This window comes from Capra hircus, chromosome 18 (genome assembly GCF_001704415.2).
Source record: "Capra hircus breed San Clemente chromosome 18, ASM170441v1, whole genome shotgun sequence".
Classification (NCBI taxonomy): domain Eukaryota; kingdom Metazoa; phylum Chordata; class Mammalia; order Artiodactyla; family Bovidae; genus Capra; species Capra hircus.
Window position 1 is genome coordinate 3,723,880 of NC_030825.1, and position 24,151 is coordinate 3,748,030.

At 47.0% G+C, this 24,151-nt stretch overlaps 1 protein-coding gene across 2 annotated transcripts in view; it reads left to right on the forward strand.

Moving 5' to 3' along the window:
- The window catches only part of ZFP1 (ZFP1 zinc finger protein), a 29,896-nt gene extending 11,080 nt beyond the window's left edge, over positions 1 to 18,816 (forward strand). For both annotated transcript variants that reach the window (XM_018061714.1, XM_005691798.3), the window contains exons 3-4: positions 11,325 to 11,451; positions 16,763 to 18,816. In XM_018061714.1, the coding sequence (XP_017917203.1) occupies positions 11,325 to 11,451; positions 16,763 to 17,847 (1,212 nt within the window). In that variant the 3' untranslated portion in view covers positions 17,848 to 18,816. The remainder of the gene's footprint in view (positions 1 to 11,324; positions 11,452 to 16,762) is intronic.

Sequence of the window (24,151 nt, forward strand, 5' to 3'; positions counted from 1 at the left end):
ATGCTGGGAGGGATTGGGGGCAGGAGGAGCAGGGGACGACAGAGGATGAGATGGCTGGATGGCACCACTGACTCGATGGACGTGAGTCTGAGTGAACTCCAGGAGTTGGTGATGGACAGGGAGGCCTGGCGTGCTGCGATTCATAGGGTCGCAAAGAGTCGGACACGACTGAGCGACTGAACTGAACTGAGCTACTGTAGGTTATTTGTCAAGGGCAGGGTCATTTAGCTTAATCGGGCAGGCCTCTGACTGGGCAGAGCGTGTTCAGTTCAGTCACTAAGTCGTGTTAGTTCAGTTCAGTTCAGTCGCTCAGTCATGTCCGACTCTGGCGACTCCATGGATTGCAGCATGCCAGGCCTCCCTGTCCATCACCAACTCCTGGAACTTATTCAAACTCATGTCCGTTGAGTCAGTGGGGCCATCTAACCATCTTATCCTCTGTCATCCCCTTCTCCTCCCGCCCTCAGTCTTTCCCAACATCAGGGTCTTTTCCAAGGAGTCAGTTCTTCGCATCAGGTGACCAAAGTATTGGAGTTTCAGCTTCAGCATCAGTCCTTCCAATGATTATTCAGCACTGATCTCCTTTAGGATGGACTGGTTGGATCTCCTTGCAGTCCTAGGGACTCTCAAGAGTCTTCTCCAACAGCACAGGTCAGAGCCCTTGATTCGACGATGTTGTTCCAGGAAACGGCCACAAGGCAGAAGCGCTTTTGCGGGCTGTGGCCAGTCAAGTGGGCACCCAGAACCTGAGCCAGAGTCGTGTTCCTGAGTTGTAAAGTGGCATGCAGACTACCCGAGTACACACCAGAGAGCTTGGGTGCCACTCCTCCACGCCCCTTTCCTTTCACAAAGCCCCCACCACCACCTCCCCCTGGCCAGAGCCATCTCAGCCGCCAGAAAGGTGCTGTGTTGAGGCTGTTCCCTATATATGTGGATTCTGTAAGGAAGACGTTGAAATTGGGAACCCCCCCACCAGGAGAAGTGGAGACGTGGACTTTTTAAAATGCTTCCAGCCCAGCGTGGAAGTGGGGGTGCAGTAGCCCCGGTGTAGGTGCAGGAGCGCCTGGCAGATTGGTCAGCTGTGGCGTGTCCCAGAGGGCACTGGCGCTGTAGATGCAGAGGGGCTTCTGCACCCGCGCACCCTCCGCAGCCGCGAAGCCGGGCCTGCGGGGCTCCGGGGGTGCGCTGGCACCCCGGTCAGCAGGCCTGAGGGGGTTGGGGTATGTGTTTGTTTTCATTTTCTCCTCTCCCTGTAATGTGTATTTTGCACTGGAGTCTACTCAATTCCTGTTATCGTGTTTGTTTGTGGTGGAACAAGAAGTGGATTCCTTTATATTCATGCATCTGTTCTTTTTGGATTCACTTCCCCTGTAGCTGTTGACAGAGTGTTGAGCACACTTCCTGATTCTGTCCAGCCTATGCTTGTTCATTGTTCTCTGATGTGTCTGTGGGTCTCTCTTTGACCATGTGTCTGTGTCTGCGGGGTACTGTTGAATCCCAACTTCCTCAGTGATCTCCGCACCCGGACCCCCAGGGTCGTCTTGTGCTTGATGAGCTTAAATTTGTTGTGTGACTGGGAGTTGGACTGTGTTTGCTAGTAAGTTTCATTTGATTGTATTTTTCAATTCCACCTATAAACAATACCCTGTGCCATTTTTCTCTGATTTACTTGACACACTGTGATCATCTCTAGATCCTTCCACGTTGCTTCAAATGGCATTTTTTCATTCTTTTCTATGCCTAAGTAAGTGTCCAAGGCATTTATGAAGCACAGCCTCAGTATTTACCCGTGTGCAAGGACTTTACAGCTGTTTTGGTGCCTTGGCGCTGGGAAAGAGTGCCTTCCTGAAATGTGGGGTGCCTGTGTTGTTTCGAAGGATGCATTTCCCTGAATATAGGGCCTGGTGAGGGCTTGGAGGATCTCGTGGTAGGTGCTGGTTTTGTTCTAAAGGAACCTGTCTCCATCGTGGCTGGTTGCAATGTCCATTTCCAGGAGCAGTGGAGGGGGGTTCCCTTCTCTCCCTGCAGGTCTCCAGCATTTATTGTTCTGATTTGCTGGGGAGGGCTGCCTGATGATAGATGGTTGTAGGTTTGCTTGGCATTTCTCTAAGAATGAGGAAGGCGGAGTTTCTTTAGAGGTGCGGATAGTTGGTTTCCATTAAGCGTAAGGAAAATTTACCGTTTGTATTTGGTTTTTGAAAGTTGGGCCTGTTTTAAATCCTCTCTTGCTGAGCTACCCCAGGGTATTTCTCGAGGGCGGGTTCCATCAGCATCGGGCAGGCCTCTGTCCGGGAAGCGCCTGTTCGCCCCTGGCTTAGCGGTGTTGTTCCGGGAAACGGCCACAGGGCGGCAGTACTTCCGGCAGCCGCGGTCCGCCCGGTGGGCACCCAGAACCCGAACCGGTGTGGCGTTCGTGGGTCGTCAGGGAATGTGCAGACCGCCTGAGGAATCTGCGGAGGGCCTCTCCCGAGGGCCTGAGTGCTCTTCCTCCGCGCCCCTTTCCTCTCACAACCACCCTCCCACTCCCTCCCCCGGGTCTGAGCCGGCAAGAGCCATCTGAGACCCAGAAAAGTCCTGTTTGGAGGCTGTTTCCTACATAGGTGGAGAGACTGTAAGAAGCTGAACTTGGGGACCCCCTTACCAGGAGAAATGGAGACAGGGGGACCTTTCCAAGTGCTTCCAGCCCAGAGTGCAGTATTTTGGGGGTGCAGTAGCCCGGGTGTCGGTGCAGGTGTGCCTGACTGGTCAGCTGTGGTCTGCTCCCGAGGGGACCAGGCGCTGTAGATGCAGCGAGGGGTTCACGTCCCGGCAGTCCTCTCTAGCGCCCCCAGCCCCGTAGTGTCCAGCCCTTAGATCCTAGGCTGCTGGGTCCCCAGGAGTATGACCACCCAGGTCACCAAGGCCTGGGTGGACGAGAGTGGTCGGTTTTTTTTTTTTTTCATTTTCTCCTTCCCATGTAATTTTTTTTTTCATGGAAATATAATAGTTTTACATTGTTTTTAGTTTTAGGTAGAAGAAATTTAGTTATATATGGAGCTCTAATCAAGTTGGTGTTGAACTTATCAGAATCTTTAGAGTCATATATTCTGTATTGTAAGAATACTTACTAAGTTAAAGAGAAGTATGCCGAAGACTCCACATTGTCCGGGCTCCTACGCCATCGCTCTTGTTTCCTCGCTGCAGTCTGATCCGTGTTTGGTCCCTTTCCTGGTCTGTCCTTCTGCTCAGGGAGCTGGGAGGATGCACCAACAGTGCCCCCCACCCCCACTGGATGTGCTGGCTGTTTCCCATGCTCGGTACCACGTACTGTTGACCATTAATGTCCTTCTACAGCTAAGGCTGTCCTTGGGCACCGAAATCATGGTGAACTGCCTTTCCTCCGATAAAACTGGAATGTTACCTCATCTCCACGGGTCCTTTCGCAGGGGTTCCCACCTCTATCCATCCTCTGGTTCCACCTCCTGCTCACAGGGTCCTAACAGGTCATTTTCTCAGGACTGGAATGTATTCAGGGATGACAGTAACGAGGAGGACATAAGAGCCTCAAGTTGGTGGTGGTTTGTCAGGTGTGTTCACTCTGATTTCCATGTCACAAGCCAGACTTTCTCTATGGCTCACTTTTCTTGAGACCACAAAGCGGGCTCAAGGAAGTTCTGCAGCCTTCTGGCCATTTTCCCTAGCAGCACCTCTTATACTGGTGCTTTTGGGCACTTCTGTGTACTAGCTCTGCCCTGCCTTCAATGACAGGTGCCCTCACAAAAATACTGTTGCAAATAGAGAAAGACTTAAGAAACCAGTTTCAAGAGTTAAATTTTACTCACATTGTTTAAGAACCAAGAACATGAGAAGATTTGTAACATCACTAATTTGGCGGTAAATGCCAGTCAACAATACAATGAGCTGCTCCTCTGGCACCATTCAGAATGGTCCTCCTCACAGAAACTACAAAGAAGAAATACAGGAGTGGGGGAGGATAAAAGGGAACCGTCTCTAGGCTTCTGGTGGCCATGTCAGTGGTAACAGCCACTAGGGAGATCAGTGTGGAGCTTCCTTAAAAATCTTAGAAGAGGTCCTTCTCTGGTGGTCTGATGCTTCAGGCTTAGCTTTCCAATGCAGAGGGGAGGGCTTCGATCTCTTGTCAGGAAGCTGGGATCCCAGGTGCCTGGTAGCAGTAACAACCAAAACATTACACGGAAGATAATTGTAACAAATTTAATAAAGGCTTTAATGATGGTCCACATTAAAAAAAAAAAATCTTAAAAAAGTTGTAAGCATAGAGCTGCCAGATGGTGCGGCAGCCCCATCCCCAGACCTGTATCCAGGAGAAGCACAGCCGGAAGAGACACAGGCGCCCTGGTTCTCTGTGGCACTGCTGTTACAAAGTATGCATTTATCTGGCTGCCTCAGACCTCAGTTACGGCACGAGGCACCCTCAGTCTGCACTGCAGCATGTGGGATCTAGCTCCTTGGCCAGGGATCAAATCGGGACCCCGTGCGTCAGGAGCTCATTCATAGTCTGAGCCCCTGGACCACCTGGAAGCCCCACTGTAACACTATTGACAGTTGCCAAGAGTGGAAGCACCGAAGTGTCCACCAGTAGGTGAATGGATAAAGATAAAGCCAGCGGAACACTACTGGCTCAGGAACAAATCGTGCCCTTGCAGCAACACGGCAGGACCTAGAGATGATGCTGTTGAGTGATGGAAGCCACACAAAGAGGCAGACGTAAGATACCATCCATAGGCTGGATGTAAAAGTTGAGAGCAATGAGCTAATTTACCAACAAGAAAGAGTCACAGCTATAGAAAACAAACTTATCGTTACCAGAAGGGGAAGGGGACAGACGGACAAGCTAGGAGGTTGGAACATACAGACATTCTTGCATATGGAGAAGAGCTAATCGACAGGGCTACTGTACAGCGCTGTGCTCACACTGTGCTTACCGAGGTGGTAGAGAGTCTAAAACTGAACATGTAGGCACCTGTCAGTATGAGAGTTAGGTTAGTGTACGCAGAACAAACAGCACTGTAAAGCAAATATTCTCCAGTTTCAAATGCGGATATTAATTCAGAAAGAAAACCAGAAGTGCCTGCTGTGTTCCCTTGGGCCCCACTCACCCAGGCTGGTGGCACATCCCTGGTGCCTGAGCAGACTTGGGTCCCAAGGCTGGACTGTCATGAAACACAGGGTGTTGGGGAGGATGTACCAAGAAACGTGTCCCCTTTGACCCGTAGTGCCTGGGCCCCTCTGCGTGGAGCCACAGTCTTCCAAGTCCAGGGGCAGCCAGGACACGACTTGGGCAGCCGCAGGACGGTGGACCTTCTGGCCTGGAAGAGACCTGAAAAGCCACCTCGTCCCCACCTCTCCTTGTGGTGGGAGACTGTCTCCAGCCTGCCCCGTTAGAGCTGCCCCGCTCCAATGACAGTACCATTCACAGGAGGTTTTCAGGGCTAGGGGTCTGCCCAGAAGATGAAGGGTAAGAGGGATGAGACTCAGGCCCTTGGGTGTTTGGTCAGGCGTATCCCACTCTGATTTACAGCCCAGGAACAGGACCTTCCCTCCCTCAGGCTCATATTCCCTGAGTAACCAGAATGGGGCAAGAATAAATCCTGCCACCTTCTGGCCATTTCTTATAAAAACAGCTTTAAAGTCAGTGCTTAGGGGCACTTCATAATCACTAGACCTTTGGGGCTGTAAATGATAGGGGCTCTCAAAAAATGTCTTGGGTAGATAATCACAAACGACTTCAAATAGGGTAGGCTTTCAGGAACCCAAGTTCAAGAGGTAAGTTTTACTCATGAAAAGCTCCTCAGCATTGCTAATTATTGGGGAAATACTAATCGACACTCCAATGAGGTGTCCCCTCACAGCAGTCAGAGTGGCCGTCATCACAGTCTACAAACAAGAAATGCTGGAAAGGCCATGGAGAAAGGGATCCCTCCTAAGCCATTGTTGGGAATGTGAACTTGGTAACGGTCACTATGGAGATCAGTATGGAGGTTCCTTTAAAATCTAAAAACAGACCTGCCAGATGATTCGGCAGTTCCGCTCCTGGGTGCCTATCCAGGGAAAACCACTTTGAAAGGGCACGTGCTCGCAAGGTTCACTGCAGCACTGTTCACAGCAAAATGTCCATTGACAGATGAATGGACAAAGGAGATGTGGTAGAAACATTCGGCAGCCATAAAATAAAATAATGCCATTTTCAACAACACAGATGGACCTGGAGGTAATAGTGAAGTAAGTCAGACATATAAAGGCAAATGTGATACCACTCACAGGTGGAATCTGAGTGAAAGTCGCTCAGTCATGTCCAGCTCTTTGTGACCCCATGGACTGTACAGGCCATGGAATTCTCCAGGCTAGAATACTGGAATGGCTAGCCTTTCCCTTCTCCAGGGGATCTTCCCACCCCAGGGATCAAACCCAGGTTTCCTGCATTGCGGGCGGATTCTTTACCAGCTGAGTCACCAGGGAAGCCCAAGAATACTGGAGTGGGTGGCCTATCCCTTCACCAGCGGATCTTCTCGACCCGGGAATTGAACCAGGGTCTCCTGCCTTGCAGGTGGATTCTTTACCAGCTGAGCTGTCAGGGAAGCCCAAAGTGAAATTGAAAGTCGCTCAGTCGTGTCTGACTCTTTGCAACCCCTTGGACTGTATAGTCCATGGAATTCTCCAGGCCAGAACGCTGGAGTGGGTAGCCTTTCCCTTCTTCAGGGGATCGTCCCAACCCAGGGATCGAACCCAGGTCTCCCACATTGCAGGCGGATTCTTTACCAGCTGGGCCACAAGGGAAGCCCAACAATACTGGAGTGAGTGGCCTATCCCTTCTCCAGGGGCTCTCCCTGGCCCAGGAATTGAACTGGGGTTTCCTGCATTGAAGGCGGATTCTTTACCAACTGAGCTGTCAGGGAAGCCCAGTAGAATCTAAAAATTGCTACAAATGAAATAATTTACAAAATCTCAGGTGTAGAAAGCAAACTTTCAAGGGTTGAGGAGGGGGATAAATTAGAAGGTTGGAATCACCATATACACCCTAGAAAAGAGACACAGTGCCTGCTGCATAGCACAGGAGTATGTCGATGCCCATGTATATTAGTGGGTTGAGCTGCTGAATACTTAAGCACATTGTAAAGTAAAAATAAAAATTATATATACAAAAAAAACTTAAGCACAACATTAAAAAAATTTTTTTTGGTGTGGACCATTTTTAAAATCTTTATTGAATTTGTTACAGTCTTGCCTTTTTTTATGTTTCGGTGGGGTTTTTTGGCAGCAAGGCGTGTGGGGTCTTAGCTCCCCAGTCAGGGGTCGAATGGCACCCCTGCACTGGAAGCCGAAATCTTAAACGCGGGACCGCCTGGGAAGTCTTAGTGAACATGATATCCTAAATCAACAACTCGTCGGTTTAAAAACAAAATTAAACTCAGAAACAGACGTGCCTGCAGCATTCCTTTAGACCCCACTGATCCCGGCTGGTGTCACATCCCTGGGGCCGCAGTAGGCTGGGCCCAGGCTGGACTGTCCTGTGGCTGAGCGCCATTCCCCCCCCACCCCCCACCCCCCCCTCGACTTGTAGTACCAAGACCGCCCCGCAACCTGCAGCTTCACACGCTAGGAGCCTCGTGTTTGTCCCAGCACCAAATGTAGCTTGGGCATATATTCTGTGATTGCCGATCGTTCAAGTGGTACAGAAGAGAGACCCTTCTCCTGAGGTCAGGGGTGTGCAGACAGGAGGAAGAGGCTCAGATGAAAAGGAAAGAATGAAGTTTGGGAGACTGGAGAGGGAGGGTGCTGCTGCTGCTGCTGCTGCTGCTAAGTCGCTTCAGTCGTGTCCGACTCTATGTGACCCCATAGACGGCAGCCCACCAGGCTCCCCCGTCCCTGGGATTCTCCAGGCAAGAACACTGGAGTGGGTTGCCATTTCCTTCTCCAATGCATGAAAGTGAAAGTGAAGTCACTCAGTCATGTCCGACCCTCAGTAACCCCATGGACTGCAGCCTACCAGGCTTCTCTGCCCATGGGATTTTCCAGGCAGGAGTACTGGAGTGGGGTGCCATTGCCTTCACCAGGGAGGGCACTAGCCCACCCTTAAAATACCACCCGATTTTCCACATGCCGTGTCACAACCACCCGCTCCATGTTCCAGGTTCCTTCACAGCTGTCAGCCCAGTGGTCAAGCAGTGTGTTTCTGAGCCCTGCCTCTGGTGAAAGAACACGCAGTCGGAGCACAGCCAGCCCCCCGAGGTGTCCAGGCTCTGCCTCTTGATCAGGCTGTAGCTGCCCAGTGGGGTCCTGCGGCAGGTTTCTGTCCCCTCTGGGAAGCAGCCAGTTTGGGCCAGAGAGTCGGAAGCCCCCGACTGGGCGGCAGGCCTCCAGTGAGCGTGGCTCTGAAGGCTCGCCGGCCTCCTCCCCGCTCTCGGCCCACGCGGCAGAGTTTGGGGACCTCCTGCCGATATCCTCCCTCTGGCTGTCTGCAGTGAAGTTACCTACAGAAGTTGAGGGTCTCATGGAGGAAGAAGATCTTTGAGTCAGTGTTCCTCAACCCTGAGAAATTTATATCAAAAATGAACCCGAAATACTGTTTGTCTCCTTTTGTTTCTAAAGAGAAACAGCTCTAGTTTTCTAACTCATATAAAGTTATTTTCTTTGAGTACCTAACTTGTACTCATGTAGTTCGTGCTAACAGAAATACAGAGATAACAGTTTCTGGTCTAAAAAATCATAACATCTAATGGGGAGAGTAAGAGAAATAAGGTTTTTCTTTTTCTTTTTTTTTTTTTTAAGAGAGCAGAGTGAAATACATACTACATGAGAAGTATAACCAAAGTGCTCCAGGGTTTAAGAGGAGGGACTCAAATTATGGAAGTTCCCATCTAAGCAGTGTGTGACCTGACCTAAGTGAGAGAATCTGTGCATAGAGAGTGGAGTCAGGGGAAGGAGGGATGGAGGAGGAATTTGAAATGTGTTGAATGCTGGGCTAGTCACTAATTTAAGATATAATGGACAGTTTCTAATCCAGCCAATCCTATAGTTAGAGCTATACTTTGGAAAAATCATACTAGCTTATAATGTGTAGTAGATGAGAATAAGAGGAGTTAGGAAGCGTTGGTAGCAGCTGAGATGCAGTGAAAGGAAGCGAAGGTTAGACTCGTGGGGTCTGCAGCTTGCCTCAGGGTGAAGACTGAGCTTGGTCCTCAGGACTCAGTTTATTCCTTGGGAAATTCCCAGTGTTCCTGTTTTTTGTAACGGATTTCAGAAGTGATCTGAAAATGGGAATAAATACTTACTGCTGGGAAAATCTTGACTGTGATTGCTGACCTCAGTGATCCTAGGCATAGATGACCTACCACAGCATTCTCTGCTTCCAGGCCACATGGCTAAAGATTCCTGTAAGATGTCATGAAACAATACTTCTGGGTTACCTGAAAATTCGTGCAGTATGACTAGGTCATTTGTAGTGTTCAGATCTTTATCTCATATTTTTTTTCTTACTTCCTCTAAGTTTTTCTGGGTTTCCCAGGTGGCACTAGTGGTAAAGAATCTGCCTGTCAATGCAGGAGACACAAGAGACGCAGGTTCAATCCCTAGGTCAGGAAGATCCCCTGGAAGAGAAAATGGCAACCCACTCTTATTCTTGCCTGGAAAACCCCATGGACAGAGGAGCCTGCCGGGCTACAGTCTGTGAGGCTGCAGAGAGTTGGACATGACTGAGCATACACCCGTAACTTCCTGAGTCTAAGAACTTTTAAGATCTGTTCTCTTAGCAACTTTCAAGCATGCAGTACAATATTATTACCCATAGTCACCATGCTGTACATTACCTGACTTACTTTATAAGGGGAAATTTGTACCTTTTGGCCCCTTTTACCTAATTTTCCTTCCTACCTCCACCATCCAGCCTCTGACAGCCAGTCTATTCTCTGTATCTACATGTTTGTGGGTTTTTTTTTAGATTCTACATATAATTGAGATATATGTCTCATAATTATATATATAATGTAATTGAGATAACTTAATAGATAATTTAATTGAGATATGTAATTATAAACATAGTTGAGAAATATATCATAAATATATATAATGTAATTGAGATTAATTGAGATATGTAATTTAATTATAAACATAATTGAGATATATATCTCATATATATAATGTAATTGAGATATATAATTTGAGATTATTTCATTGAGATAACTTAATTGAGATATATAATTTAATTATAAACATATAATTGGGATATATAATTTATCTGACTTATTTCATGTAGCATAAGGTCCATGTTGTCACAAATTCCATTCTTTATGGCTGAATGATATATTCCATCAGTGGATACTCAGTTTGTTTGCATATTTGGTTTTTGTAAATTACACTGAAATAAACACAGTGATAAGTCATCCCTCAGTATCTTCAATAGACTTTATATAGGTCCCTTATATAAAAAGCGTGGTATTTGCATGTAATCCACATACATCCTCCCATGTACTTTAAATCATCTCTAGATAATTTAAAGTGCCTGTACAACATAAAGGACATGTAAATAGTTTTGTCTTTATAAATAGGCACCACACCTATAAGAATGGCTATTTCACTGTGATTTTGATTCGCATTTCCCTGATGACTAGTGATTCTGAACACCTCATGTACCTGTTGGCCATTTGTATGTCGTCAGAAAAATGTATATTTCCTCTGCCTGTTTTTTAATCAGATTGGTATTTTTTTCTGCTAAATTAACCCCTCATCAGGTACATGACTTGCAAATATTTTCTCTCATTTGGTAGATAGCAAGAAAATATTTGCAAATCGTATCAGATAAGGTTTTCATTTTGTTGATGGTTTCCTCTGCTGTGCAGAAGCCTTTTAGTTTGTAGTCTCACTTGTTAGTTTTTATTTGTCTGCCTTTCTTATGGTTTGGATATGGTAGAGAGATCTTTACCTATGCCTGATAGTTTATCTTATAATTGGAATTTCATATTCTACCTTTAAATATTCAAAGCTTTAACTCTTTATATTGTCTAGTTTGAGACCACGAAAATAATACCTATATAAGCATCATCACTAACTGGTAACATTAAATACTGCATATTAATATTTAATCTTAATATCTGCCAAATATTACAATGCTGGAATTTATGGGAATCTGAATAAATGCTTTAATTTTATAGATATTTTTGGAGGCATGACAGAACAATGAAATTTTACAGTTTGTGTCATACGTAAATTTTAAAGATGGTTCTTTTACAACATAGAGTATGTTTTTATGTGTCCTTCCTACATCACCAAATGCTAATCATATCAGAATAAATAGCAATATGCTATTTCAGGGGTCAGTTTCATTCACCGATGTGACTGTGGACTTCACCCAGGAGGAATGGGAGCAACTGGAGCCCTCTCAGAGGATCCTCTACATGGACGTGATGCTGGAGAATTACAGCAACTTACTATCAGTGGGTAAGGACAGCTTTCGGGTGTAATTCAGCATTTGCCCAGTCGCGTTTAGGTCCTTTCTCAGTTACCCAAAATTACAAGCTTCTTGGTTTTGGTCTCAAGCTTCATGTATTAAAGCTGAGATAGTGCAGACTCTGAAGTTCTGCCTTCTTTATTTTCAGGCTTTCTAAAGTCCAAGCAGTTAGGAGCGGTGTCCCATTATCAAGGTCTCTAATATTATCAAACCAGATTTTCAGGTTGGATCAGTAAGAATAGTTGTGGGTATCAGAGTTAGAATTTCCAGTTCAGAACTTCCTAGGGAGGGACTTCTCTGGTGGTCCAGCGGCCAAGACTCCACAGTCTGAATGTAAGGGGCCTGGGTTCAGTCCCTGGTCAGGGAACGAGATCCCCCATGCCACCACTCATGCCGATCTTAAGCCAAATTCTTTTTTTTTCCCCCCAACAAAAGAACATACTAGTATACAGAGTGAAGTAAATCAGAAAGAAAAACAGCAATACAGTATATTAACACGTATATATGGAATTTAGAAAGATGATAACAATGATCGTATATCCGAGACAGCAAAAGAGACACTGATATAAAGAACAGACTTTTGGATTCTGTGGGAGAAGGCAAGGGTGGGATGATTTGACAGAATAGTATTGAAACATATATATGAAACAGATTGCCAGTCCAGGTTGTATGCATGAGACAGAGTGCTCAGGGCTGGTGCACTGGGATGACCCAGAGGGATGGGATGGGGAGGGAGGTGGGAGGGGGCTTGAGGATGGGGAAACACAGGTACACCCATGGCCGATTCATGTGAAGGTATGGCAAAAACCACCACAATATTATAAAGTAATTAGCCTCCAATTAAATAACTTAATTTAAAAAAAAAAAAAAAGAAAATGATGAAGATAAAACCACCAGTTCGCTTTTTTCCTTCTTAAATACTTGCTAGTTTAGTTTTAGATAAAACAGTATTTGATCAATTAATGTTTAAAATATTCTACTATGAGAACTTTCTGTGAGTATGGTTTCCGTGTGTCTGCCCTCTGATGCCCTCTTGCAACACCTATCATCTTACTTGGGTTTCTCTTACCTTGGGTGTGGGGTATCTCTTCACGGCTGCTCCAGCAAAGCACAGCCGCTGCTCCTTACCTTGGACGAGGGGTATCTCCTTACCGCCGCTGTTCCTGACCTTCAACGTGGGATAGCTCCTCTAGGCCATCCTGTGCCTGCGCAGCCATCGCTCCTCGGGTTGCCTCTCCCAGCTGCCGCCCCTGGCCTCGGGCTCGAGGTGGCTCCTCAAGGTCACTGCCCCTGGCCTCGGGCGCGAGGTGGCTTCTCCCGGCCGCCCCTGACCTCGGACACGGGGTGTCTCCTCCCGGCCACGACTGGCCTCTGACGCGGGGTAGCTCCTCCGGCCGCTGCCCTGACCTCGGACGCAGGGTGTCTCCTCCCCGCCGCCACTGACCTTGGATGCGGGGTAGCTCCTCTTGGCCGCCGCCCCTGACCTCGGACTCAGGGTGTATCCTCCCGGCCGCCGCCCGTGACCTCGTACACGGGGTAGCTCCTCCCGGCTGCCACTGACCTCGGACACAGGGTAGCTCCTCTCGGCCGTTCCTGCGACATCGCAGCCTGGTACTCCAGGCCGCTGACCCTGACCTCGGACGTGGGGTAGCTCCTTTCCGCCATGCTTAGTGCGTCGGCTCACCGCCACCGACTGTGCCAAAGCCTTTGACTGTGTGGATCACAGTAAACTGGAAAATTCTGAAAGAGATGGGAATACCAGACCACCTGACCTGCCTCTTGAGAAACCTGTATGCAGGTCAGGAAGCAACAGTTAGAACTGGACATGGAACAACAGACTGGTTCCAAATAGGAAAAGGAGTACGTCAAGGCTGTATAATGTCACCCTGCTTATTTAACTTCTATGCAGAGTACATCATGAGAAACGCTGGAGTGGAAGAAACACAAGCTGGAATCAAGATTGCCAGGAGAAATATCAATAACCTCAGATTTGCAGATGACACCACCCTTATGGAAGAAAGTGAAGAGGAACTAAAAAGCCTCTTGATGAAAGTGAAAGAGAAGAGCAAAAAAGTTGGCTTAAAGCTCAACATTCAGAAAACGAAGATCATGGCATCTGGTCCCATCACTTCATGGGAAATAGATGGGGAAGCAGTGTCAGACTTTATTGTTTGGGGCTCCAAAATCACTGCAGATGGTGACTCCAGCCGTGAAATTAAAAGACGCTTACTCCTTGGAAGAAAAGTTATGACCAACCTAGGTAGCATATTCAAAAGCAGAGACATTACTTTGCCGACTAAGGTCCATCTAGTCAAGCCTATGGTTTTTCCTGTGGTCAGGAAAGTTGAGAGTTGGACTGTGAAGAAGGCTGAGCACCGAAGAATTGATGCTTTCGAACTGTGGTGTTGGAGAAGACTCTTGAGAGTCCCTTGGACTGCAAGGAGATCCAACCAGTCCATTCTGAAGGAGATCAGCCCTGGGATTTCTTTGAAAGGAATGATGCTAAAGCTGAAACTCCAGTACTTTGGCCACCTCATGCGAAGAGTTGACTCATTGGAAAAGACTCTGATGCTGGGAGGGATTGGGGGCAAGAGGAGAAGGGGACGACCGAGGATGAGATGGCTGGATGGCATCACTGACTCGATGGACGTGAGTCTGAGTGAACTCCAGGAGATGGTGATGGACAGGGAGGCCTGGCGTGCTGCGATTCATGGAGTTGCAAAGAATCGGACACGACTGAGCGACTGAACTGAACTATGAGAACTTTGAGATGGTATTGTCATGAAAATAGGTGGCAACCTGCCTCTTGAGAAATCTGCATGCAGGTCAGGAAGCAACAGTTAGAACTGGACATGGAACAACAGACTAGTTCCAAATAGGAAGAGGAGTACGTCAAGGCTGTATATCGTCACCCTGCTTATTTAACTTCTATGCAGAGTACATCATGAGAAACGCTGGGCTGGAAGAAACACAAGCTGGAATCAAGATTGCTGGGAGAAATATCAATAACATCAGATATGCAGTGACACCACCCTTATGGCAGAAAGTGAAGAGGAGCCAAAAAGCCTCTTGTTGAAAGTGAAAGAGGAAAGCGAAAAACTTGGCTTAAAGCTCAACATTCAGAAAACGAAGATCATGGCATCTGGTCCCATCACTTCATGGGAAATAGATGGGGAAACAGTGGAAACAGTGTCAGACTTTATTTTTTGGGGCTCCAAAATCACTGCAGATGGTGATTGCAACCATGAAATTAAAAGACGCTTACTCCTTGGAAGAAAAGTTATGACCAACCTAGATAGTATATTCAAAAGCAGAGACTTTACTTTGCCGACTAAGGTCCGTCTAATCAAGCCTATGTTTTTTCCTGTGATCATGTATGGATGTGAGAGTTGGACTGTGAAGAAGGCTGAGTGCCGAAGAATTGATGCTTTTGAACTGTGGTGTTGGAGAAGACTCTTGAGAGTCCTTGGACTGCAAGGAGATCCAGCCAGTCCATTCTGAAGGAGATCAGCCCTGGGATTTCTTTGGAAGGAATGATGCTAAAGCTGAAACTCCAGTACTTTGGCCACCTCATGCGAAGAGTTGACTCATTGGAAAAGACTCTGATGCTGGGAGGGATTGGGGGCAGGAGGAGAAGGGGACGACAGAGGACGAGATGGCTGGATGGCATCATGGACTTGATGGACGTGAGTCTGAGTGAACCATGGGAGATGGTGACGGACAGGGAGGCCTGGTGTGCTGCGATTCATGGGGTCACAAAGAGTCGGACACGACTGAGCGACTGAACTGAACTGATCTGAATCCAGAATTATTTTTACCTTTCCTACAAAAAATAAAACATTTGGGCATAGGTCTTGAGTGAACTGTAAGTATTGATATTTGTTTTTGAAAGATTTTCATACTTTTTTCAAGACTTAACCAGAAATGCTGCTTCTGTTATTAATCAAATGGTCTTAATAAAATATACCAAGTCCCCCCCCCCCAAAAAAAAAAAACATCCTAGGAAAAATGTGGAAGGTGGGAAGGAGAATCTGTTAGAAGCCATTGGAAGTAATATCCTAGAGATTATGAATGGGTTGGTACCTTTGAAGTATTGTTTAGGAATCTTTTTTTCAAATCCCTAACCCTTTAGAGAAAGCTAAGGACAGATGACTTGTGCACCTCATATCTTGAGTCATACCTCCAAACATCAGTTTCTTCCTGCTTAGCTTTTTTCCTGTTTAATTTTTATATCTATTTGCCTCTCACAATCAAGCCTTGATTCTTTCCTGGCATGTTATAAACCTTTGTTTCATGATTAGTTTCTCTTTCATTAGTATTGTCATCTAGCCAGACTGGTGACTTCTATATTTTAGGTCATGGGAATTGGTATATAACCGCAAGGAAAATACACGTTTTTCAGTACGAGTGCCACAAATGGCAACAGGATCCCAATGGTCAGGAATAACCAATAATACAGAGATGCAAGTAAAGGTTCGTACAGCATAGGTGGTGGTCAGGTAAATTTGATCCTTGCGATTCCTTGGAATAAAAGCTGGGACTTTAGACTGCTTTGAGAAAGAAATGAAACACATTAGAGAAAAATAAGATATAATGATAGAAACATTTTCTCCAACAACTTCGACTGAAAAAAATAGTGTGCCCAACAGTAGCAGTGAGTGATTCTGCCAAAAGGATCTTGGATTCCTTTTATATTTCCTACAGAATATATGAGTTTCTGGATTTTGCCTTCCACTTGCAAAAGTCTGACTTTGGAGCTTTGGAATGCTGCGTAGGGTTCTGTCTGCAAACCTGTGAGAAATGTTGCCTTTAGGAAGTTACTGATAAACCTGCTAGAGGAACAGAGGAGAGGAAAGGGGAAAGATCCTTGAGTGTGTAGATGTGGTGGCCATCCGACCACAGTTAGTCTCAGCATTGGCTGCTCAACTTAGATCTGCCTGGTTTTTTCCCTTAACATTTACTTATTATCTTGTTCTGTGTCAGCTGGTGTCCTTGGACACCAGGTCGCATTTGTCTTTGGAATTGCCAGCCTTCCCACATCAGTTGTTTTTATTTCACTTTACCCACTTTTAAGGCCGTTTTGTAACCTGGGGTGTTGTCTGTGTCCATTTTGCCACAGGCTTTGTCTTTTTCTTTCATTGTTTAAGAGCTAGGAAAACTCAGAACTGGGGACTTTTTTACACTGAAAGACTGGGTCCCAAACTAAAGAAAGAGACAGCCCTGCAGTGGAACATTTGTGGAGCTTCACATTCTGTAACATTATGGTGAAAGGCTGACAGTGTTTCATATGCTCTTTCCTAGAGGTATGGAAGGCTGATGACCAGATGGAGACGGACCACAGAAACCCAGATGAGCAGGCGAGGCCGTTTGTAATCTTTAAGGACCAAACCCCAACCGAAGAGAGAGATAATAATCTCTTTGGAAAAACATTTAACCTTAGCACAGACTTTGTTTCTTTAAGACAAGTACCCTATAAATATGACTTATATGAAAAAACTTTGAGATACAATTCAGACATACTTACTAGCAATAGAAACTATATAAGAAAGAAAGCAGATGACTGTAATGGATTTGGAAAAGCACTCTTCTATCTGAAACAAGAGAAAACCCATCCTGGCGTGGAATACTCGGAATATAATAAAAGTGGGAAAGCCTTCAGCCATAAAGAAGCCATTTTTAAACACCAGAAAATTAGAAATTTGGTACAACCTTTTATCTGTAATTATTGTGACAAGGCTTTCTCATTTAAATCACTCCTCATTAGTCATAAGAGAATACATACTGGAGAAAAGCCTTACGAATGTAATGTGTGTAAGAAAACCTTCTCCCATAAAGCAAACCTCATTAAACATCAGAGGATTCATACCGGGGAGAAACCCTTTGAATGTCTGGAATGTGGAAAAGCGTTCACCCACCAGTCAAATCTCATTGTACACCAGAGAGCACACATGGAGAAGAAGCCCTATGAATGCAGTGAGTGCGGCAAGACGTTTGCCCAGAAATTCGAGCTTACCACACACCAGAGAATTCATACTGGAGAACGGCCCTATGAGTGCAATGAATGCGCAAAAACCTTCTTCAAGAAGTCAAACCTCATCATACACCAGAAAATTCACACAGGGGAGAAACGCTATGAGTGCAGTGAATGTGGGAAATCCTTTATCCAGAACTCACAACTCATTATACACATGCGAACTCACACTGGAGAAAAACCCTACGAGTGCACTGAGTGTGGCAAAACTTTTAGCCAGAGGTCAACGCTTAGATTACATTTGCGGATCCACACAGGAGAGAAACCGTATGAGTGTGCTGAGTGTGGGAAAGCCTTCAGCAGGAAGTCCCGACTCAGTGTCCATCAGCGAGTTCACACGGGGGACAGACCCTGACACTGCAGCCCATTTGTACCAAGGAGAACCCTTCCCATGGGGAGGAACCTCACAAAGGTGCTGAAGGAACATGGGAACTCATGCAGTCTATCGACACAAACGTGTAAAAATGGGGTCCCCTAAGAACAATATTGTACCAACAGTTAGGTATGATACCCAGGTAAACAGTATGTACCAGAATATATCCAACTGTAAATAGACAAACTACATGTATTACAGTGAGCTTTTAGAAATCCTGAGTGAATTATTCAGTAATGGAGTATTCTGGGCAGCATAAAGGAGCTAAAGACAGTACTCTACGGATTCAGTGGTTATGTGCAAGAATATGCCACACACAAAAAAAACCACTGTATTTTAGATCTGTGCATGTAAATTTAACAGACACTGAGGGTTTGCCATTCTTGTCCTAATTAGGACATCCAAACACAATTTTCCATACTGAGCATCACATGTTTTTCAGTACCTTACAATCCAGGATGCATTCCAGAGAGCATACGTTTTCTCCTCTTGCGGGCACACTATTACTGAGTTACCTCGTCAGTCAACAGAAGACAGTGTTGTTGAAGTTTTAGCCTTCTGGGTTTGCTGAAGACTTCCCAGAAGTATTCCTGACCCATAAGTATGCAAGTGTGAGGTAACAGAGAGAGTAAAAAGGAGGCAGTGTGCAGCACAGAACACACGGGCTGTGTAAAGAACAGCCGCACCCAACGTGTGCTTGTGTTTCACTCGGGTATTTACGTACAAATGCATGTCTTACCAAAACACTGTATAACCCAGGAACCACTTGTATTCTGTGTTTCCTTATTTCTCTTAATATTTTATACATTGTTTTGCAACAAATAGAATGTGTATGTAGTTCGTGTCACATTTCAGAGACTTAGAGAAATAATTTATTTTAAGTAACTGTCAATAAATGTCTTATTGCTTTTAAAAACTTCCATGTGCATAGTCCACTTTAGAAATAAACTTTTGCAGAATTCTATTTAAAGGAGATAGTTCTACTTCCATGAGTTTCACTGTCATCAACCAAAAGCATTTCCCTTTGGAATGTGACTTGGTGTGAGTTCTTTTAAAGGCTCACAAACACTTTATTAACCTAAAAAATTTCTCAGTTTTGCATAACTCAAAGATATCATTTTAGGCCTCATTTCAAATTCACAAGTTCCTTTCCTTATTCATCACAGATCATGCATTGATACAGCAAATGGCTGCTGTAACTGGCCTTTCTTGTAGGTGTTTTTGGAGATTATTGATGTGTTGTGACTGTATATGAACATGAGTGATTTTCTGAACAAATCTGTCAGAAGAATATCCATGGTCCAGTAGGTCTTGTCTTTCTAAACTATCATCTCCTACTGGCAAGGAAGCAGCGGAAGAGGGTAACTTAATACACTGCTGTTAGAAATACAAATTGTGACAGCCTCCTTGGGGATAATTATGACTGTCTTTTAACATCAAAAACATACATACAGTTGCCCCTTGGACAGCACTGGTTTAAAATGTGCAGGTGCATTTATCCACGATTTTTTTCAGTGAGTATGTACTCCATTCCTCCATTGGTTGAATCTGTGGATGCAGAACCTTGAATACAAAGGACCAACTTAAGTTATACTTGGGTTTTCAACTACACTGAAGGTCTGTGCCTTTATCCCCTGTGGTGTTCAAGGGCCAACCCAGCAGACTTGCTTCTGGGAATCCATCCCTAAGAAAAAAAGTGCCAGCACCTTAAACTGTATGTTTATCAATGTATATTGTATTTTTCTGTAAGGAAAAAAGAAACAATATGAAGGACCATTGGTAAGGGAATGGTTGAATAAACTGTGATAAAGATGTACCACAGCTAGAACATAATCATGGAAAAGAGAAAGCGTGCAGGGGCAAATGCCACCAGGACAGATGGACAGATGGGGTGGGTAAGTATGTGTGTGTGTATGTGTACACCAGGATAGACGAGAGGGTGAGTGTGTGTGTGTACACCAGGACAGATAGGGTAGGGGAGAGTGTGTGTATGTGAGTGTACCAGAACAGATGGGGTAGGGGAAAGTGTGTGTGTGTGTATGTACACTAAGACAGATGGGGTAGAGAAGAGTGTGTGTACACCAGGACAGATGAGGTGGGGGAGTGTGTGTTTGTGTGTGTACCCCAGGTCAGATGGAGTAGTGGACAGTGTGTGTGCACCAGAACAGATGGGGTGGGAGAATGTGTGTGAATGTGTGTGCACCAGGGCATATGGGGTTGGGAGTGTGTGTGTGTGTGTAGACCAGGACAGTTGGGGTAGGGGAGAGTGTGTGTACACCAGAACAGATGGGGTGGGAGAATGTGTATGAGTGTTGTACACCAGGACAGATGGTGTGGGGGAGTGTGTGTATGTGTGTGTACACCAGGACAGATGGGGTGGGGGAGTGTGTGTGTGTGTGTGTGTGTGTGTGTACACCAGGACAGATGGGGTTGAGGAGAGTGTGTGTGTGTGTGTGTGTGTGTACACCAGGACAGGTGGAGTGGGAAAGTGTGTGAGTGTGTGTACACCAGGACAGATGGGGTTGGGGAGTGTGTGTGTGTGTGTACACCAGGACAGATGGGGTAGGGGAGAATGTGTGGTGGGAGACAGATGTGGTGGGAGAGTGTATGTGTGTGTACACCAGGACAGATGGGGTTGGGGAGTGTGTGTCAGTGTGTGTACACCAGGACAGATGGGGTGTGGGAGAGTGTGTACACCAGAACAGATAGGGTAGGGGAGAGTGTGTGTACAGCAGAATAGATGGAGTGGGAGAGAGTGTGTGTGTACACCAGGACAGATGGGGTGGGAGAGTCTGTGTATGTGAGTGTACCAGGACAGATGGGGTAGGGGAGTGTGTGTGTGTGTATGTACACTAAGACAGATGGGGTAGAGGAGAGTGTGTGTACACCAGGACAGATGAGGTGGGGGAGTGTGTGTTTGTGTGTGTACCCCAGGTCAGATGGAGTAGTGGACAGTGTGTGTGCACCAGAACAGATGGGGTGGGAGAATGTGTGAATGTGTGTGCACCAGGGCATATGGGGTTGGGGAGTGTGTGTGTGTGTGTGTGTGTGTGTAGACCAGGACAGTTGGGGTAGGGGAGAGTGTGTGTACACCAGGACAGATAGGGTTGTGCAGTGTGTGTGTGTACTCCAGGACAGATGGGGTTGTGGAGTGTGTGTGTGTGTGTATACACCAGGATAGATGGGGAAGGGGAGAATGTGTGTACACCAGATGGGGTGGGTGAGTGTGTGTGTGTGTGCATGTACACCAGAACAGATGGAGTGGGAAAGTGTGTGTGTGTACACCAGGACAGATGTGGGGGAGTGTGTGTGTGTGTGTGTACACCAGGACAGATGGGGTAGGGGAGAGTGTGTGTATAACAGGACAGATGGGGTTGGGGAGTGTGTGTCAGTGTGTGTACACCAGGACAGATGAGGTAATGGAGAATGTGTGTACACCAGGACAGATGTGGTGGGGGAGTGTGTGTGTGTGTGTGTGTACACCAGGACAGATGGGGTGGGGGAGTGTGTGTGTGTGTTGTACACCAGGACAGATGGGGTAGGGGAGAGTGTGTGTATACCAGAACAGATGAGGTGGGGGAATGTGAGTATGTGTGTATACCAGGACATATGGGGTGGGGAATGTGTGTGTGTGAGTGTGTGTACACCAGGACAGATGGAGTGGTGTGTGTGTGTGTGTGTGTGTGTGTACCAGGATAGATGGGGTGGGTGAGAGAGAGCAACTGTGTGTGTGTGTGTGTGTGTGTGTACACCAGGACAGATGGGGTAGGGGAGAGTGTGTATGAGTGTGTGCACAGCAAAGTTTGTAAAACTGAAAGCTGTGTTAATTTGTGTAGGATTTTATGGGCCCAGAGAATAGAATTCTCTGAAGTAAAAAATCTACTTAACGTTATTTTCAAAAATGGAGATTTTTCATGCTTTCCTTAGTCGCTGACATTTGTTTGGACTGGAATGCCACCATAACCCTGAAAGTGGGCGCGTCAGCTGGTGTGAGGTGCCCAGCAGGCGCTTGCCCTCTGGCCCGCGTGTGCCCAGTCTTCGCGGCCGTGCTGTGCTGCTTAGCCTGTGTTCTCAACAAAGCGCGTATTTGACAGCCACTGTTCACATGATGGAAGCTTAAAAAAAAAAAGGCTAATAAAGACAGAAAAACCATTGGAAAAAGGCAGGGAATGTCAAGGTTATTATTACTTTAAATTAGCAAATTACAGTGCTTTGAGAAAATCCAACATAACCGCCTTTACAGCTGCACAGATGACCATCAGGGTGACTGTCCTTTCTCGAGCTGTTTGCTCCCAAAGCCCTAGAAATCCAGATCAGAGCTCATCAGGTCTCCTTTCTCAAGCGTTTCCTTTTTCGATCCTCATACAGCGGACTGGTTTTAGAGGAACCTCATCCTAAAGATGAGTTCTTTCAGCCTGGACACGGCTGTGTTCATCAGCCTCAGAGCAGGCTGGGAGCTGGGGCTGTCTTTTCACTGGTAAGCCACAGCCCAAGAGGGACAGGCAGACTGCACAGTAAACTCCCTATCTGGACTCCAAACCCCACGCCCGCGTACCCGGCCCTGTGACCTGTCTTTACTCCACTGATTTTAATTAGACATGTGTTTTCCATTTCCATAGATAACTTTTTCATAACTAGAGTGCTTAAGTACCTTAACTTTTCCACATTGTTTTATGCTATGTAAATCCAAAGTTGGGATCATCTTCGTGGTGTAAAGCCGGCCTGGCTGAGTGGAATTGGCGTCGCTCTCCTGTTGGTCTCAGGACTGGTCAGACACGGGGAACAGAGCTCAGCACGGAGATGTGAGACACGGGTCCTCCCCAGGAGGCTCGGCTCGGTGCCGCGTCACTGGAGGTTTATCCCAGCAGCCCTGCTGTCTCCTCTCACGTTCTAACCTCTCGGGCAGTCCGTCCTCATCTCTTCAGCTGAGTGACCGACACACTGCCCCGTTCCCAGCAGGGCGACTGGTGTGGGCATTCAGGACACTGTGCCCTCCTGGGCCGTGTTGGGCTCGACCTCTTACCTGAAGTCAGGTCCCGCTGGGTTCCCCAGCTCGGCTGGGTGCTGGTGACCGTCTTCTCCGCAGGTCCACCCTCCTCCTGCCCCAAAGAGAGGCCGCCCTCTGGCCCGGACGCTCACTGAATCGGGCCACGTGCGACACGTTTGACTAAAGGAGAGCCCACCTCTCTCGGTTTTAGGACAGTCAGGATGTTAAAATGCAATGAACAAGCCACAGCACACCTCCACAGGTTAGAGACTCGTGAAAGAACCCAGAGATGGGCACTGGGGAACTTTCAGGAGCATAAACCCAGGAGACGTCGGAACCGTGGCTCGTGAGGCGAATCGTGGCAGTGGATGTGGGACATTCATTCACGCCAAAAAGACTTCGTGAGCACCAAGGGAGTGGGCGCTGCGGGGAGACGTTGGGGAACAAAAGGACGCCGTGACGGGGCTCCTGCCCTTGGAGTCTTTACATGTTGGCGGAATATCCGAGAGCAGACAGTCGGAGCAGAGGACAGGCTCCATGAGGCTGAACTGCTGGTACCAGCTGGGCCTGTCCCTATGAGAAAATATGAGAAGCCACAATGGGGCTTTAAACAAGGAGTAGCATCATCTGCTTTTTAAAAAATAAATGAGCTTCATGCTGATAGGGAGGAGAATTTGAGCAGAGCTGCCCAGAAGCTGAAACCCCCACTTAGAAGCCTCGGATAGAGTTCTGCCCGTTTACAGCTCCTGCCTGGATTGCTTTCAGAACTTCAGAGAGGAACCGAGCTTCCCTCTGTCCCTGGTGGCTGGCAGGTAGACATCAAGACATCACCTTGCCAGGATCCAGGATCACTTCCTTCTGCTTCCATGGATCTGTTCTAGTGTCTTCCGACATTTGCCCCATTCCTCCTGCCTCCAGCCTATCAAAACCCCTGCGGATTACCTGTGCCCACCTCAAAACTTGGGATTCCACACCCCGAAACCACTCTGAGCAGTGAGTGCAGGTTGTCTGGGGCTGACCCCAGCACCTCTCCTCTGCGCCTGGGGCTCAGCGGGGAGGTCTCCTGTGTTGCACTGGTTGCTGAGGCCGCTACTGAGAGAAGGAAAAGGACCAGTGGAGAGAGAGCAGGGCTGCACGGGGCGGTCCCTGCGATTCGGGGGCGTCCTGGCATGGAGACAGCAGGAGGCCTGGGGGGCAGTGGCTCACGACAAGCCCGGCTTCCGCTGTGCTGAGGACCAGCCTTGGGGCGGGCCTGGCTTCTGGGGACAGGCAGCCTGAAGAGCGGGTAGAGGATGGCCA